Source organism: Trichosurus vulpecula, chromosome 4 (assembly GCF_011100635.1).
Source record: "Trichosurus vulpecula isolate mTriVul1 chromosome 4, mTriVul1.pri, whole genome shotgun sequence".
Classification (NCBI taxonomy): Eukaryota; Metazoa; Chordata; class Mammalia; order Diprotodontia; family Phalangeridae; genus Trichosurus; species Trichosurus vulpecula.
The window spans coordinates 275947407-275964670 of NC_050576.1; the positions used below are offsets into that span (position 1 = coordinate 275947407).

A 17264-nucleotide genomic window follows, 5' to 3' on the forward strand; every position below is an offset into this window, starting at 1 on the left:
GACCCAGAGAATACTGACCCAAAGTAAGCTGAGTTTGAGAGTAGATTTTACACTTTCAGAGAGGGTGGTCTGAGAAAGATAAGCCCCTGCAGGCCTTTTCCAGTGCATAGTCAGAGAAAATTCTGGGTATTGTAGGATTGGCTCAAGTGATCCCAGCCCGCACTTATTAAAAAATGTCTGATTTTCACAGCTGGAATAGACTGTTTTGACTATTGTTGCTTCTTAAGATCTGTAAAAAGCCAGTGAAAGTTAAACTTCCCTTTGTTTTTCCCACCTTCAGAGATTTACTTCCAAATTTCTCTATATTTTTAAGTGGTTTCGACTTCCCAACATTTTTCATATAAAACCATGACCTGTCATATATGCTTTGTGATTCGTGTCTAGGTTATGACTTGCACACAGGAGTTAAATGGAAGGAGCTAGGTAGTGACTTGTACACAGTTTTAAATAAGACAGATGTTTGAAAGTCAAGCTAAAATATCTAGGGTTTTAGCTTAGCTTGGGGGCTTTGAATTGTAATTATGAAAGAATTTGATTTTTGCTTCATAACTTTTGATAAATCTCCCCTTAGCAGAATTTAAACTGGATCCAAGTCTTATGTCCATGAGATTGGTAGACAGCATCGTCTGGTAAGAAGGAGGGGTGCTGGAGAGCCATGCTGTCTGTCTTTCTGTATTCTCTCCATGTATGTCTTGTGGAGTGAGGGTGTTGACAGAGGAGTACCTCTTCCCAATAGGAGGGCAGAGGTGTGCTCTGGAGAGAATTCAGTCTATCTACATTCCTAATGTAGGGGGCCAGAAGAGTAAGTGCCTCTTTTTACTTTCTATGCCTCCAAATAGTGCCACCTACTGGTAACAGTCTCTTCCCTTTCTAATCCACCCTCCATATAGCTGCCAAAATAATCTCTCCTCGTTTTGGCCACGTCATTCCCCAAAAGTGTTTTAGTGGCTTCTTACTGTCTCTAGGATAAAGTACAAACTGTTCAGCTTAGTACGTAAGACCCTCTGATGGGGATGGTATCTGAACCCCTAAAAAGGAAAAGTCCTTGAACTTTCCCACAAATTTTGGCATCCAGATCCCTGGTGTTTCTGGCATCCAGCCCATCTCAGTATGATCCTTTTAACTGCCCTTTCATCGGGACCCTCATTGCCGGCACCTGGCCCACTGGCCCACTCTAGGCTACTTGCCACTCCTGAATCCCATCCAGATCTTCCTACAGTCTTTCTGTATAAAATATCAATCTTACTCCCATTAAACTGCTCAGATTCTTAGCATCTGGACCACTTGTATTGGTGTCACAAATACTGCAGACTCACTAGGAATCTCACCCACCCAATCCATGTATTAATAAACTCACTATTTGGACTGAAAGAAGGCTTGAGTGGCTTAATTCTTTCGAGGCAGACCCCCATCCTGTACCCTTGCATTTTGGGGTTCCTAGCACACCTAGACTGTATCACCTCCACAATCTGGCTTCCACCTACCTTTCTTGACTTAGTTCATATGACTTCCCTTCACAATCTCTTCCCAAATCAGCCTTTGTATATTGTTGATGCAAGATATCCCTCATGCCTGAAAAATGTACCTGCTTGAAATCTGCTTCTCAAATTATTTTCTTTCAAAGCTCAGGTGCCACCTTGTCTAGAAAGCTTTTCCAGAGCCTCCCTATTTGTTAGTTCTCACTCTTTCATCCAATTAACTTCCATTTTCAAATTTTTGTTCCTGTCAGGTCTCCACCAAGCCGAAGGCAAGTTCCTTGAGGGCAAATACTGTTTCATGTTAGTCTTTGTAAACTCAGTCCTTTACACATAGTATCTATTTCATACTTGTTGAACTCAACTCGAATACACAAGACTCAGGGTAAGACATGAGAAACAACATGTGATCTCAAGTGCAGAAATACCGAGTCCCAACTCTGTTATCTCCAGAAAAGCCAGTGAAATGAACACTGAATTCTACTGCACAGCACTAGCTAATAGCAACCTTTTGTAACAGACTTTTCCCTGCCTTTGAAACTTTGTGAATTGAGACACAGGACAAGGAAAGAAGAAATCGTATCATTGGCTAGTTTGCCTCTTTATTTAACACACGGCATGGATCAGGAGTTGGAAATAATTTTATTTTCTGCAGGAAATATTATTACATAAACACAGCAACAGTAGTATTACTGTTCGGCACACTACCATATCTGTGTACTAGGGCACGTGGTAAAAATTTTTGCAACCTAGGAAAATATTTTGAACCCAAGAGACTTTTAGGACTTCTTCCTCACACCCTCCCTTACAGTTGTAATGTAACTCATTCCTCGACTCCACTTCTTGAAACCCCTTCTTTCCTTTAAAATTCAACATAAGTTGAGTATCTTCTTCCTAAAGAAACTCTTTCAGGGTCCCCCTAACTTCTACATGGTAAGAGGTTAGTAAATGCTTGATGACTGACTTCCCTCCCTAAATTACATTAAATTCATTTTATGTATGTGTACACACACACACACACACAAACACAAACACACGTTTTATATATACTTGTATACATACATGACTCCACTGTTGGAACCTAAATTCCATGAGGGCATGGACTAGTTCTCTTTTGTATTTGCATCTACAATGCTTAGCAATAGTGCCTGGCCCCATAGTAGGTACTTAATAAATGATAGTGCTAGGTTGACACAAAATTCCAACATAATCCATTGTAAAGTTATGAGAAAACGAGAAACCAAAGAGGTCAGAGGAATTGCAGACTCATTATCTGTGTCCTCCACCAAAGCCCTGCCCTGATACTGCATGGTGGTAGGGAGATAAAAATGCTTGGTTCTCAAGGCTATGTCATTAAAAGATTTCAAGCTTTGGCATGTTCTCTACCAAGCTTTGACCCTGGGCAAGTCACTTAACCCTTTTTGCCTCAGTTTCTTCATTTGTAAAGTGAACTGGAGAAGGAAATGGCAAACCAGTCCAGTATCTTTGCCAAGAAAACTTCAAAGAGGGTCATGAAGAGTCAGAAAACACCTGAACAACTTTAGACTATATGTCTCTTGTCTGAGGTCCTGTCCAAATGCAGAGAAAGAGGTTCAGTATTAAGTCATTCGCAGGGTGATGAAATTTCTCACCACAGCAATTTTTAATGAGACGCTATTAAATTATGGAGTCTAAAGCTGAAGATCTAATGAGTTAATATTTGTAAAATGCTTAGCACATAGGGGATTAATAAATGTTTGTTCCTTTCCCGCCTTCCCTCAAATATTAGGCAGCTGCGATCACTGTTGGTCGAAGGAGAACCTACTCAGATAAAATTGATCCTTAAAGTATTAAAAATGTATTTGGGCTACAATTTCTGACCAGTAGTTGGATTAAATTACATGGAAGTTTACCAACAACAATAACTATTCCTTAATGAATAAAAAATCAGTATTATTGGAGGGAGTGTCCCTTTGAGAAGTCAATTGCCAAAATTGATTATACCTGCATTTTATTGATCCCAGAGGTTCTTAACCTTGGGTCTGTGAACTTTTAAAAACAATAGCCTGAAACTGTATTTCAAAATAATTGGTTTCCTTTGTAATCCTATGCATTTTTTTAAAATAAATTTATTTTTAGTTTTCAACATTCACTTCCCTAAGTTTTAAATTTTCTCTGCCTCCCTCGCCTCCCCCCTCCCCAAGACAGCATGCAATCCAATACAGGCTCTACATATACGTTCTTATTAAACATATTTTCACATTAGTTATCTTGTATAGAATGGGAGGAACCATGAGAAAGAAAAAACAAAACAAAAAAAGAGAGGAAATAGTATGCTTTGATCTACATTCAGAATCCATATTTCTTTCTTGAGTTTGGATGGCATTTTCCCTCATGAGCCTTTTGGACTTGTTTTAGGTCCTTGCATTGCTGAGAAGAGCTAAGTCTATCAAAGTCAGTCATTGAAGAATGTGGCTTAACATTACTGTATACAATATTCTTCTGGTTCTGCTCATTTCACTCAGCATCAGTTCATATAAGTCCTAGGTTTTTCTAAAGTCTGCCTGCTCATCATTTCTTATAGCTCACTAGCATTCCATAACATTCCTATACCACAACTTGTTCAGCCATTCCCTGGTATTCCTACACATTTTATTTTATACATTTGCACCCCAAGGAGTCCACACACAAAAAAAGGTTAGGACGCCCTGAGCTATCAACTTAATGGTTTATCAAAAGGTTTCATTTGGGAATCTTAGCACAATTAATAGATTTTTAAAGTATCTAAGGGAAAAAAGATAAATATGGACACAATGGATCACTTCAGTATTCCTGCCTTAGTTAAGTCTTGGCCATCTTTAAACATACAAATTGAGATTTGTTCATCAATTCATGCAGCCACCACCACAATTTTAGTTTCATTCTCTTTAGCAGCTGTCTCCAAGAGTCGAGGGAGCTCTGTGGCCAAGCGACCAATTAAATGGTGATTTGGAGGCCTGGGATTATCTGTGTTTTTCATGTGAATGTGTGTGTGTGTGTTCTGATTTCTTTTACCTGTCAGAAACACAGACTGACTACATACTTTCCCTATTACTTTCAGGCAGGTGAGAGGACTTCAGAAAAGTCTCAGAAACCACTTTCATGATCTGTTTGTCTTTGTAAGGACCTATGCAAGAATTAACTTGCCATACTTTAACATAGTGCTAGTAATGACACATCTGCATATTTACACAGCACAGTGTTTTTGGAAAGGCCTTTCTGTTCATTACTTTATTAGCTATGAAGAGCCTCATGGCCACGGTGTGGGAGACAGGGCTAGTGTTATTATCCTTATGTAAATCACTTGCCCCAGGTTACACAGTGGAGCTACTGAAAATTCAAGGGAGGAACCTCCGTGGGCCTTAATTTCTTCTTCTGCAAAGTGAGTAGTGAGGCTGGTTGACTACACAGCCCTCCCTCACTTAAATCCAATTCACTTGCATGTCATGGCATCACCTCCCTGATGTCACAGTCCCCTTTGAGAACAAAGGACAAACAACACCACCACCACCACACTGAGACATCCTTCCATTTCACCCAACTTGGGTTTGAAGATGGTCCACACATAGGGAACATTTGCCTGGTGGCCCCTACTCTAAAGTAGCCTTTTTGGGGGTTTTCAAACTCAGGCTGACTTCAAAGTACTAACGGGGGAAAATGAAGGCAGGCGGGGGTGCTCGAGAAAGCCACCACATTGAATCTGGGGCATATTAGCTGACAACCTGTTTTTAAACTGCGCCATGAAGCAAAACGTAAGCGATCATTCAGTGTAATATTCCTGTTGTGAGTACGCTGCAGTGTATTTGTGATGGCTTCATCCAAGGAGCATAACAGAAATCCTGGATGACATCTACTGTACTGCCTGGAGAAGGTGAGCTGGTCATGTGAGAGCTCGGGATACCAGGATGGTGCTACACTGATATCCCTGAAATATTAGAGGACTAGCGGTGTGTGACCTTCCAGAAGTCACTTCTGGTGCACCCCCTAGGCACTCCTCACTCCAGTCAACCTCTCACTCAGTTGCCAAAGTGAATCAATCCCATAAACTGATGGTCTGACCATCCTCCTATTCAGTAAACTCCAGTGGCCCCCTATTTAAATTTAAAATGCTGTTTGGCCTTGGGAGCCCCACATCCGGACTTCTTCCTACCTTCCCAGTCTCATTAAACCTTACTCCGCCTCCCTTCCCCCAACACAATCTTTGATCTAGTCACGCAGACTTATTTGCTTTTCCTAATACACACTTGATCCCATTTCCTATCCTTTTCACTGGATTACACCCCCACCCCACCCCCGCAAGCAATCCCTGCTCATTTCCTCCTCCTGGCTTCCCAGGCCTCCAGGACTGACCTACTACCAGAGTTCTTTTCCAGGCTCCCTTGTCCTTTTGTTTTTCTTTTCGAAACTCTAGCAAGTAGCACGGGGCCTGGCACATAGTAAATACCTGTTGATTGATTCCCAGATCCAGGGGATCCCACTCCGTCCTCCCTGCCTTGGTACCCAGGAGGCCAAAAGGGCTCTCTCTCTATTCCTCCCACCTGTTCGATTTCGCCCCGCTCCTAATCCTGCAGTTCCAAGAGAGCTGGGCGGGCAGGTGCATCCCCGCCTTACCCCATTTGCAGCTTCGGGTAGCCCAGGTACCTGCGCAGGGAGAGCCGGCAGGGGCAGAGGCGTGGAGGTGGAGATGGTAGAGGGGGGAGGAGAAGGAATAAGAGGAGGAGGCGGAGGAAGGGAAGAGGTAGAGCGGGGAGGAGTTTGCTAACTTTCAGTTTAAGGGCATTGTGGGAAACAATTATGGTCTGAGAAGGCTTCACCTGTCACCTCGGCAGCCCGCGGCTTCAGGAGGGGCGGCGGCCGTCGGCGCGTCCCGCTTCTGGCCCTTCCTGTCTGGCAATTCGGCCGGCCGACCCCGGCAGGGAGGTGGGCGGCGGCCTTGGTCCCTGCCAACATGGTAAGTTACCGGGCGGCTCTCCCAGAGGGAAGGGACACAGGCAGTGGAGCGGAGCGCGGCGGTGAAAGGTGCCTCCCTCCCCAGGCACCTGCAGCGCGCAGCCGGGGCAGAGCGAGCGCAGCGCGGGGAGGCGCGCCCAGGCGAGCTCGAGACCCGGGCCCCTACTTCGCGCTCCGCCCGCGCTGGGAAGCATTTGGCGCTCCTGGGGTCCCTGCGGAGGGAGGCAGTCGCGCGAGTGTGCTTCCCCGGGGCCGCCTCCCAGGGACATCAGCCCCAGACGGGAGGTCAGGGGCCGTGGCCTGGGTGCAAAAGTTGTACCTCCAGGAGGGTACTGAAAGTAGTGGGAAGGACCCCAGAGGGTAAAGCAAAGAACACTGGCTCTGCACCCGGTGGGTCTGGGTTCAAATTGTGCTCTGATCCTTACTACTTTTGTTACATTGCACTACTCACCCAACTTCCCTGCACGGTTTTTCTTTACTTGTAAAATGGAAGTTGAACTGCATGGCTTCTGAGATTCCTTCCAGCTCTAGTACCTAGGATCTTACACCTATGGAGAAATGAGTTTGAGTGGGATGGTTTGCGTGGCAACCGACAAACTTTCCCCATCATCGAGTAAGCTTCCTGGAGAGCTGGTGAAGGTAGCGGGCTGAAGGAAGCCCGTTCAATTAAAATAGAAGTTGGGCTGGGGCGAGTAATGCAGGAAGAGGGTATGTAAAGAATGTAAGGGAACGACGGATTCTGCCACAGATAACTTTTGACTCCTGGGAAGAAAGATTATCTGCCCAAAGGAAAGTCACTTTCTGGTGGAAGGCTTCATTATTTCTAGTGTCTCCTCTGTTTTGTGAATTATCCGATACTCGGGGTGGAGTTTGACTTTGCTTTGCCCCTGGGCTTAGGCTATATAAATAATAAAGTAGCTTTTCCCCACCTTGCTTAAATTTCCCTTGGAATGTGAGGTGGGACTTCCCGTCCCTTATCTGTTCCTTGGCTGAATTCAGAGCTCTGCTTTGAATTTTTGAATAACTTAAGGGAATCTTAATGACTTTAGGCTGATTTTAGTTGGTAGAAAAAGGAATCTGCGTCACTGCAGAAGCCTTCTTACTTGATGGAGGTCTGATTAAGGGAGGCTAAAAAGCTACACAGTTGGTGTATTTAAATCGTTGAGCCTGGAGTCAGGAAGACCTGAGTTCAAGTGCGACCTCAGACTCGTACTAGCTCTGTCACTCTGGGCAAGTCACTTAACCTCTCTTTGTCTCAGTCCACTGGAGAAAGAAATGGCAAACCACTCCAGTGTCTTTGCTAAGAAAACCCCATGCCTAATATTGGCATGCTCTGGTCCAAAAAGATTTGGACATGACTGAACAACAAAAACTAGTCCAAAAAAGTCACCCGTTGCCAAAAAGGTCCTTCAGTTCCAGGGAGACTACCTTAGTGGGCTAATGCCTTTTTTTTTTCCCCTGGTATTCTTCTTGCTAGTCTACTCCTGACCAAAAAGTCTCAGTTCCATTCCGTTTCTTTCTTATTTGGAGAATGCCAAAGTTATTTACTGTCACCTGTGTATAGTTTATGTTTCTAAACAAAAGTGTGGTCATTTGACATCATGTTGATCAGCTTTCTAGTGGCACAGATAGCTTGCAAACGTGAGTTATGTGTACCTGGCTTGTATAGATTGGAGCAAATTTGAAGCAAGCTCAGAAATTTCTCTGGTTTTCAATGATAGGCTTTATTTGGAGAGTAACCCTAGTTCTGGGCCTCCCTGCCAAGCACTTCAAGCTTTCCTGTAGATTGGCTTTTGAGGTGAAAGAAACTTTAGGGATCATCTAGGTCCTCATTTTACAAATGGCAAAACTGAAGTTTACTGAGATTTGAGTGACTTGCCCAAGGTCATAAAGGTAATAAGTAGCAGAGCAGAAATTTGCGCTCAAGCCTTCTGACTCCAAATGCAGGACTCTGTTATCTACCACACTTTCTCCTAAAGAACATATAACATTTGGAGGCCGAGGTTTGATGGGTTTGGGCAACAATTTTTTTGTGATTCAAGTGTGCCCGACTCTTTGTGACTCCATTTTGGGTTTTCTTGGCAAAGATGTTGGAGTGGTTTGCCATTTCCTTCTCCAACTCATTTTACAGATGGGGAAACTGAGACAAACAGGCTTAAGTGACTTGCCCAGGGTCACCCAGCTAGTAAGTATCCAAAGGTTAGATTTGAACCCACGATGAGTCTTCCTGACTCCAGGCCTGGCACTCTGCACCACACCTTCAACACTTTTTGGCTGAGTATATTATTCACTAGGTGTACTTTTGAAATGTTTGAGGAAAATTAATTTTTTTAAAAAAAGTCATTGTATAAACACAGGAGAGAAACCAATTGGGAATCCCTTTTAAAGTGAATAGTTAAATCCTTCAGGTTTGGAAATCCAGTTTTCATATTGTATATGATTTATGTAAAGTAAGGTACTTCTGTGCTAAAAAGGAGAGGGAATTGTTTCTTTTAAGGCATTTAAGGTTTGAATCTAATGAAATATAAATCCCCATATTTAAACATGAGTGCCTTTATTTATAAGAATCCATATTAACTTTAAGCAGTGTTCCTGCCCTGCTCTCTGGGTAATTTGTATTTCCCACATTGACAGTAACTCAGTTTTATTCCAAATTTGTTTCTGAGGTAGGAAAATTACTACCTTCCATGAAAATGCTGTTATAGTTGCCAGGAGAAACCATGACTATCAATCTGTTGATATTTTCTCTCTTCAGTTTATTTTCAAAATCTTAACCACAGTGTACATTACCAAAATGTGGAGGAAGGGTTATTTTTACTTTATGAGGGAAAAGTGAGGTTTGATATGTGGAATACTGAGGTAGTGTTCTCTAAATGATTTTTTTCATGTCCAGATAACCTTGAATTATTATGCTGGTTGCCTTTGGGTTTACCTGGAGTGCGTTTAATCATGCTACCTATGTAGGTCTATTTCTCTGAAATTTTCTTTAAAAGTTGTAAGTAAATACTTTCTGACTTTCATTCTTGGAGTCTTGGAAGGTTAGTTCTAACCCTCTGTGGCTTTATCCACAGCCCCAACTTAGAGATCATGGTTTAAATTCAAGGTCAAGGCAGTATTAATCTAGTAGTTCCTTCTTTCTCTGATGTCAGGTAATGGCTATTTGCCAGTAAACTCAATGTGATACTGAATGGGGAGGCAGGGAAGGGAGCTGACCTCTGCTCTTGGTGGTATTCGGCTGACGCATGACAAGAGGGGAAGTCTGGCCTTTGGCGTTCATTTCCCACCGGTCTAAAAACATCAACACAGGAATGATTTGTATACACCCTTCATTTTGATATTCACATCTGATATCATGTTACTATGCTTATTTCCATGTACAGAGCTATGCAATGTTAACAATTTGTATATGGTATCTTAGTAACAGCTGGGAGCATTCCTTAGGGAATTCCTAGGAAATGTTCTAAAAATTGAATATTTGCCCTACTGTATTTATGACATTGATTTTTTTCTGGCCACATAGAATGTTTTATTGAGAAATAAGATGGAAAAAAGTGAACCTAATCACCTCTGCCTTCCTACCAACAAATAAGTAAACAAAATCCTTTGAATATTCCCAAATGACTGTATCTTTTGACATATTTCCAAGCTCCAGTGTTTCAATTTTTGTTTTTTTATGTTCCACTGTTGCAAGAGGTTATCCCCATGGACTCAGTAAACTACCATATAGGTTGCATCTTCCCCTAGGCTGGGGTGTGTCTGTGGGGATCCATTCTTTTTGACATTTTATTTCAGATGTCCTCTAGGGTTGTCTTTATATCATACTTATTCCTGCCCTCCCAACCTTCCATAGTGAGAAAGTAAACCAGTTGAGCAAAACTCATCCAATGTAGAATCATTGTTGAAACAAAGTTTCTACATTGGATGATTTATATATTATATTATTATAATATAACATTACAATATAATTGTTATAATGTGTGTGGATGCCTGTCTATTGTGAAATAAATATGCTGCCCTACTTGTAACCTACCTACTTCTCTACTGTGAGGGAGAAGGTATAATTCTTTCTTCTTTAGGTCTTTGGTTTTTCCATTACTCTGAGTTAATTTCTTTTTGATGATATGTTAATTTCATTGTTGTAGTCAACCTGTATATTGTTCTCTTGGTTCTGCTTACTTAATTGCATTAGTTCATTGGATTTACCCTATATTTGTCTAAATCCCTTTTATTCATCATCCCTTTTATTCATCATCCCTTACCGCAGTAACAACACATTTTAAAAATTTATTTGTTTTTAGTTTTCAACATTCACTTTTGTAAGGTTTTGAGTTCTAAATTCCCCCCCACCCCAATGCCCCCTTCCCAAGACAGCATGCAGTCTGATATAGGCTGTATATATCAGTCATGTACAGTCATCTTAAACCTATTTTCACATTAGTCGTGGTAACAACACATTTTAAAATTACTCTTCAGCACTTACTCAGTCAATGCATACTCACTTTCTTTCCAGTTCTTTGCTATCACAAAGTGTTGCTCTGAATATCTTGGTATAAGGTCTTTTCTGTCTTTGGACTCATTGGGTCAAAAAGTATGGACAGTTTAGTTCCTTTCTTGCAAAATAGAAAATTGAAATTCAGAATGGTTAGATTATTTTACTGCTCCACTTACAATCAGTGAATACGTGTTCTTGTCTTTCCATTGTCTTTCCAGCAATGACTGCTTTCTTCTTTTTTGCTAGGAGTGAGATGAAACTTCAAGGTTGTTTTAATTTACATGTCCTTTGTTTTTGGAACTTGCTTCTCTGGGTCATTTATAGTTTGCTATTCACCTTTTGCAAACTTCATAACTTTTGACCATTTATCTATTGAAGAATGGCACCTAATGTTATATATTTGAATCAATTCCCTATATAGTTTGGATCAGTAGTTCTTAAGGTGTGGTCCTGGGACCCATGAGGCCCTCAAGACCTTTTAAAAGGGTCCACAAAGTCAAAACTATTTTCATAATAAATAAATAATACTAAGATCTTTTGACTATTAAAATACTCTCCCCTTTTCCAATTATTTATCTATGTGGGTAGAGTGCTGGGCCTGGAGTTAGGAAAAAAAAATTTCAGCTTCCTTGTTGCTGCTCAGGCAGGCTATTCTCATGATAAGAATCAAGTGGCAGCACAACTTTTTGGAATATATTAATTTTCATTTGGAGAGGGGGCCTAGCAGAAATGGGATCAGGAAATATGAGCAGAGGTTTTCCTCTGTTAAATACAGTCACAGTCAGTAAAGACTGATTTAGCACCTACTCCACAGTCCTCTTCTTCCCCCTCACATGATCAACCCCCTAGTTCATACTCTTATCACCCCTTGGACTATTCTAGTAAGCTTCTAATTGACATCTTTGCTTTTCTGTCTCTACTTGATCCACACATTTGTTCAAGTAAATTTTCCTTAATAAGAGATCTGTTGGTATCTCTTCCCAACCTAGTAAATGTCAGCGGTTCCCTATTACCTCTAGTGATTATGACTGACAGTATTGTGCTCAGTTTTGGGTGCCACATTTTTAAAAAGGATTTTTTTTCTCCTTAGTAGTATTTTATTTTTTTCTGATTACATGTACCAAGATGGTTTTTGACATTCACTTTTATAAGATTTTGAGTTCCAATTTTTTTCTCCCTCACTCCCCTCCAACTTCCCCAAGATGGCATGCCATCTGGTATAGGCTATACATGTACAGTCATATTAAACATATTTCCTGATAATCATTTAAGATCATCTGAACCCTAGTAAAGGGCCAAAGCCTGAACTAATCAACCAGACATGCTTTTTGAACGAACTAAAAATGCACTTTTCTGTGTCAGCAACTGTGGACCAGATGAAGCTGACCACTAAAGGACAGGATGCCTAGGACCAGTCACTGTCTTGATTAGTGGGACTTTTCCTGTTTTCTTTTCTTATGGATATATGCTATACAGGAGAAAACACTTTGTCAATTGTCTTGTCTTATTGGATTTAAAACTTAGTCAGCTAAGAAACTTCCTTTCTCATGGTATGGTTAAACACATATGGAAGTCATAAATTTGAGTGACAGATATCCTGAGTTGGGATTGTTCTAAAATGTATAAAAGATTTTTCATTCTTTTATCAGGCAGTCAGAATTTATGTTCTGACTCTGTTTATACATGTATCTGCTAGCTTTAAGGGAATAAACAATATGAATTTAGATATCACCTAGCCTGTTTGCCTCTTTTAACCAAACTTCCAGGATGACATTCCACATTAGTCTTACTTGAAAAAAGAATCAGAACAAAAGGGAAAAATCATGAGAAAGGAAAAAAAAAAGGGAGAAAATAGTGTGCTTCCATCTGCATTCAAACTCCATAGTTCTTTCTCTGAATATGGATAGCAAATTCGATTTTGAGTCTAGAAAGGATTTTGATAAGTTAGACAGAATCCAATAGGCAACCAAATTGGTAAAGAGCTTTGTGTTCATGCCATATGAGGACAGTAGAAGCACTGTTATTCTGGAGAAGAGATGAATTAGGAAAGACAGGATAGCCTTATTCTATGATTTGAAGGGCTACCATATGAGAGAAGGGTTAGACCTGGTCTTTTTTGGCCCCAGAGGGTAGCACCAGAAGCAGTAGGTAGAAACTGCAAAGAGGCAATTTTGTTAGGAGAAACTTTCTAATGATTAGAACTCTCTAGGAGTGGAATGAATTGCCTTAAGAGGAAGTGGGTTCCCTCTTATTATAGGTCTTTAAGCAAAAAGGTTCCGTGATCTTGTTGAGGATGTTGTAGGAGGGATTCTTGTTCATTAGGGGTTGGGCAAGATGTCCTCTGAAGTCTCTTCCTTCTTTGAAATCTTGTCATCCAGTGTTACTTTGTCTTCCTGTATTTTTCTTTGAATTCTTCATATTCATGATTTCTTGTAGTACATTTAATATTCTATTTCATTCATATATCACTGTTGATTCAGTGACTCCTGTAAGAAATGGGAGGAGGAGTTTTGTTTCCACAGAACCAAAGGTATGCTTCCCCACCCTCCCCCACCCCAGCTTTAGCAGAGACCAGGCCTCAAGGTCGGTTAGGTGAGAGGTCAGAGGCTTGTACACATGTGCATGCTTTTTGAGAAGGCAGTCTGGGGAATTAGATAGGCCAAACCCACTTGAACCAGTTCTAGCTTATCTAGGGTCTGGTCTTGGTCAAGAATCCAGGCCTACTGATTTGCATCATTTGCATATGTTACAGAGGGAAAGTAGGGGAAGTAAAAGAATATACTTTAATACAAGGAAAATCTAATTAACTTCACTTTTGCTTCTGTACCCTTATTATCCTATTTATATAAACTGTATAACCTAGGAAAACTATGTAAAAAACAAAGATTGTAAACTAACCATGACTCTAGCAGGAGTGGAGGGAATGGTCATCCCTGCTCCTGCAGCTGTATCAGTGTGAGTGTTCCTGCGAGCACTACACCCACTCTCTCGGGGAGCGTAATAAAATGCCTTCCTCTGCCCACTCTGGTCCTGAGTTCTTTGGGTGTGAATGGGCAAATCACATGGATTTTCCTAAGGTCAAGTGAAGGGAAGCAACAGGCAGCGGAAGCTCACCAGGCTTACTCCTGGATCTTGTCTTGGGGTGTCCTGTGATCCCCACTGCGGTGTTAAGAGGGCTACCACTCTGGATTCCCTTGGGGAACCCTGTGGTCTGCACGGCCTTCTTAAGGGGACATCACATGGGACTTCCGGCCCTGTCTTGGGAGCCTTGTGATCTTACTGCTATCCTAAGGGGCCATCACTTGGGTCTTCCTTAGGGTCTGCCCCCTAGGAGGCCCTGTGATCCCCACAGATTAAGGGATGGCTACCACTTGGTCTTCCTCTGGGAGTCCTGTGGTCTGTACAGCCTTCCCTAGGGATTATCACAGGGTTCTTCTTCAGGACTTTGGCCCTGCCTAGGAAGTCCAGTGATCCCCAAAACCACGTTTCTCACAACTCCCTAGTAGTGGACACATGGTTTCTAAGTTATTAAAAAAAGTGCTGTTATGCATATTTTTGTACAATTCCTGCCCCCCCCATCTATAAACTCCTGAGGAGGGGGAGATAAGTCTCACATTGGGGATCACTGGGTTAAAGGGTATGAAGAATGTTGTAAATCTTACTGTGTAATTCTGAATTGCTTATTAAGATGGTTGGACCTTTCACAGCTGACAGCTGTGCTCCACCACCAGTGGATTCCATGCTTGCTTTCCCATAGCCTAGTTCGTAGACTACATAGTTTTTGACTATCTTTATCAGCTTTAAGTATCCATATAGCATGGGCTGGGTGGGCATTTGTATGGTGTAAGGTGATAATCTCAATGTTGTTTTGAGTTATACTTCTCTCTCACTTTTTTTGGTAATTTAATGTAATTTTGAGCATTTTCAGATGGTTTGGTGTATTTCTTTTGAAAACTTCCCACTCATGTCCAGTTGGGTCTTTTGGTTAATCCATTTGACCCATTTTGTTCCATGACTGATGATCCTTATTCCCAATCATTTCACCTTGGGTGGGAAACACCCAGGTCACTGAATAACTTTAAATTATGGGTCTTGAACATAATATATGTACTTAATCAATTTTTGTTGAATTAAAGTGAATTGGAAAAAAAAACAACATTCCCCTCATGCAATATTATTAGCAAAGAAAAGATGTTAAATAGAGTGACTGGGAAGCTAGGTGGATAGAGTGCTAGGCCTGGAGTCAGGAAGACTCCTCTTCCCGAATTCAAATCTGGCCTCTGGATACCTAATAGCTGTGTGACCCTGGCAAGACATTTAAACCCTATTTACCTCAGTTTCCTCATCTGTAAAATGAGCTGGAGAAGAAAATAGCAAACCACTTCAGTATTTTTGCCAAGAAAACCCCAAATGGAGTCATGAAGAGTTGGACACAACTGAACATATACACACACGTAGAATGACATTATATTTGGACCCACAAAGTGGTTGAAGCCTGCTAAGGAATGGAAAAGAGAGAACGTAAAGGAATGATGTGCTTAAAAACACATGAGAGGAGAGGTTACCTCTGATCAGACAAGATCAGACAAGACTGTGGCTTCTTATCCATCTGCTCCATTTGTATGTCTCTGTTCAGCAGCAGTCTCCCCTGCCTACCATATAGAATATAAGCTCCCTGACCAGGGACTCCTCATTTTTGTCTATTTCCCCAGCACCTAACACAGTGTTTGACACAGTATAGAAGCTTATTGAAAGCTTGCTGTTCTCATTCCTCTTCCCTGGGAGAAGCACTTAGGAGGATGGTAATGTCCCTAGGGGGTGGGAGGGTATCTGTGCTCACTTCCCCATTTATAGGCACTAGTCTCCTGACTCCATCCCTGGGGTATCCTTGTTATTAACGGGCTCAGATACTTGCACAGTTCCCTTCTTTACCAGCTCAGCTTCACTACATTCATTGAGCCTTCAGCCAAGTATTCCTGTGTTTTTAGGCATGCTTCGGCATTGTTCACTTGGCGTCTGACCCTACCCAGAATCCTGGGAACAACTCTCAAGGGTTGGCTTCTTAGATGCTGTGGGCACACTAGCTGAGGAAGTTACTGAGCAATCAGTCAAGGAGGAATCCATCAAGGAGCTTTTATTTAGCACTTACTCTATGGGAGACTGTCCTAAATGTGACAAACAATCCATGCCCTCAAGGGGCTTAGATTCTAATGGAGGAGACTGCTTGTGCTCATATGACTAGAGAATATATACAAGGTAATTTTGGGAGGGTTTGCCTTAGGTAGAGATTCTTTAAGTAAGTGATAGTTTGAGCTGAGTCTTGATGGAAAACTGAGATTCCCAGATTTGCCAACTGATTGGATCTGTGGGGCGAGTTCCGGTGAGAAGTTGAGGTTGATGCCACAGTTCCAAATCTGGGTGTCTAGCAGAATATTGATGTTCTTGCAATCAGTAGAGAAGTTTGGAAAAGAGGTGGGAGAGGGTGGTAAGACAATGAATCTTGTTTTGGACATGAGATATCCACTTTGAAATTTCCGGATTTCTAAAAGGCATTTAGTTCTGTTGGAAGAACCAATGAACACAGCAACAGCAAGGAACTCAGACTAACAGTCCCAAAGATATTCTCTTTGCTAGTATCACTGAACTCTCTAGTATGTTCCTGGGATCTTTATGGTATGTTTAATGAAGTCAGCTTGACTTTCTGCTACATGTCACCCTCTTACCTACTGATGTGCTATCCTTTTATTGGCTAGCATTTTCTTCTAGTTAGTATCCTTTCTCCACGATTCAGTGCACCTGTAGCTCTTGCTGGATACTCCCAGACCCTAATCAGAGAAGCCTGAATTCTCTTCTCGGTTGGCTATGTACAGACTGCTCTTTGGGAGCAAAGCTCTGATACCATGTTGTATCAGACTAGAAATTTCCTTTCATTGAGACTTACCTACTTTGAGAGGTAGTGAGTGTGACTCAATGGAGAGAGGGCCAACCTTGGACTCAAGAACTGTATTCAACTTTTGTCTGATAGATACTAGCTGTGAGACCACTAGCAAATCACTTAAACTCTAAGTAACCCCAGATAACAGTTAGATTTCAGTTGATTTGAATTGATGAAGGGCATTCCCATATGAGGAGTTCTACACACAGATAAACCATAGTCTTAGATCTTCCCCTTACTCCAGCCCTCTTAAGATTCTTTGTCTCCTCTAGATGAAGCAATGCATCGATTCATCTCAAGCTTATTCCTCCTATCTTGTTGCTTAATAGACTTGTCAAAGACTCTGACCCTATACTTTAGTTAAGTTAAATCTGTCTCAGTATGACCTAGAAAC

General features: G+C 41.6%; 1 protein-coding gene across 1 annotated transcript in view; it reads left to right on the forward strand.

The window, feature by feature from the left end:
- Positions 1–6296: 6296 nt before the first annotated feature.
- Positions 6297–17264, forward strand: part of AP1S3 (adaptor related protein complex 1 subunit sigma 3) — a 71041-nt gene continuing 60073 nt past the window's right edge. The window contains exon 1 of the mRNA XM_036756701.1: positions 6297–6444. Within this exon, the coding sequence (XP_036612596.1) occupies positions 6442–6444 (3 nt within the window). The 5' untranslated portion in view covers positions 6297–6441. The remainder of the gene's footprint in view (positions 6445–17264) is intronic.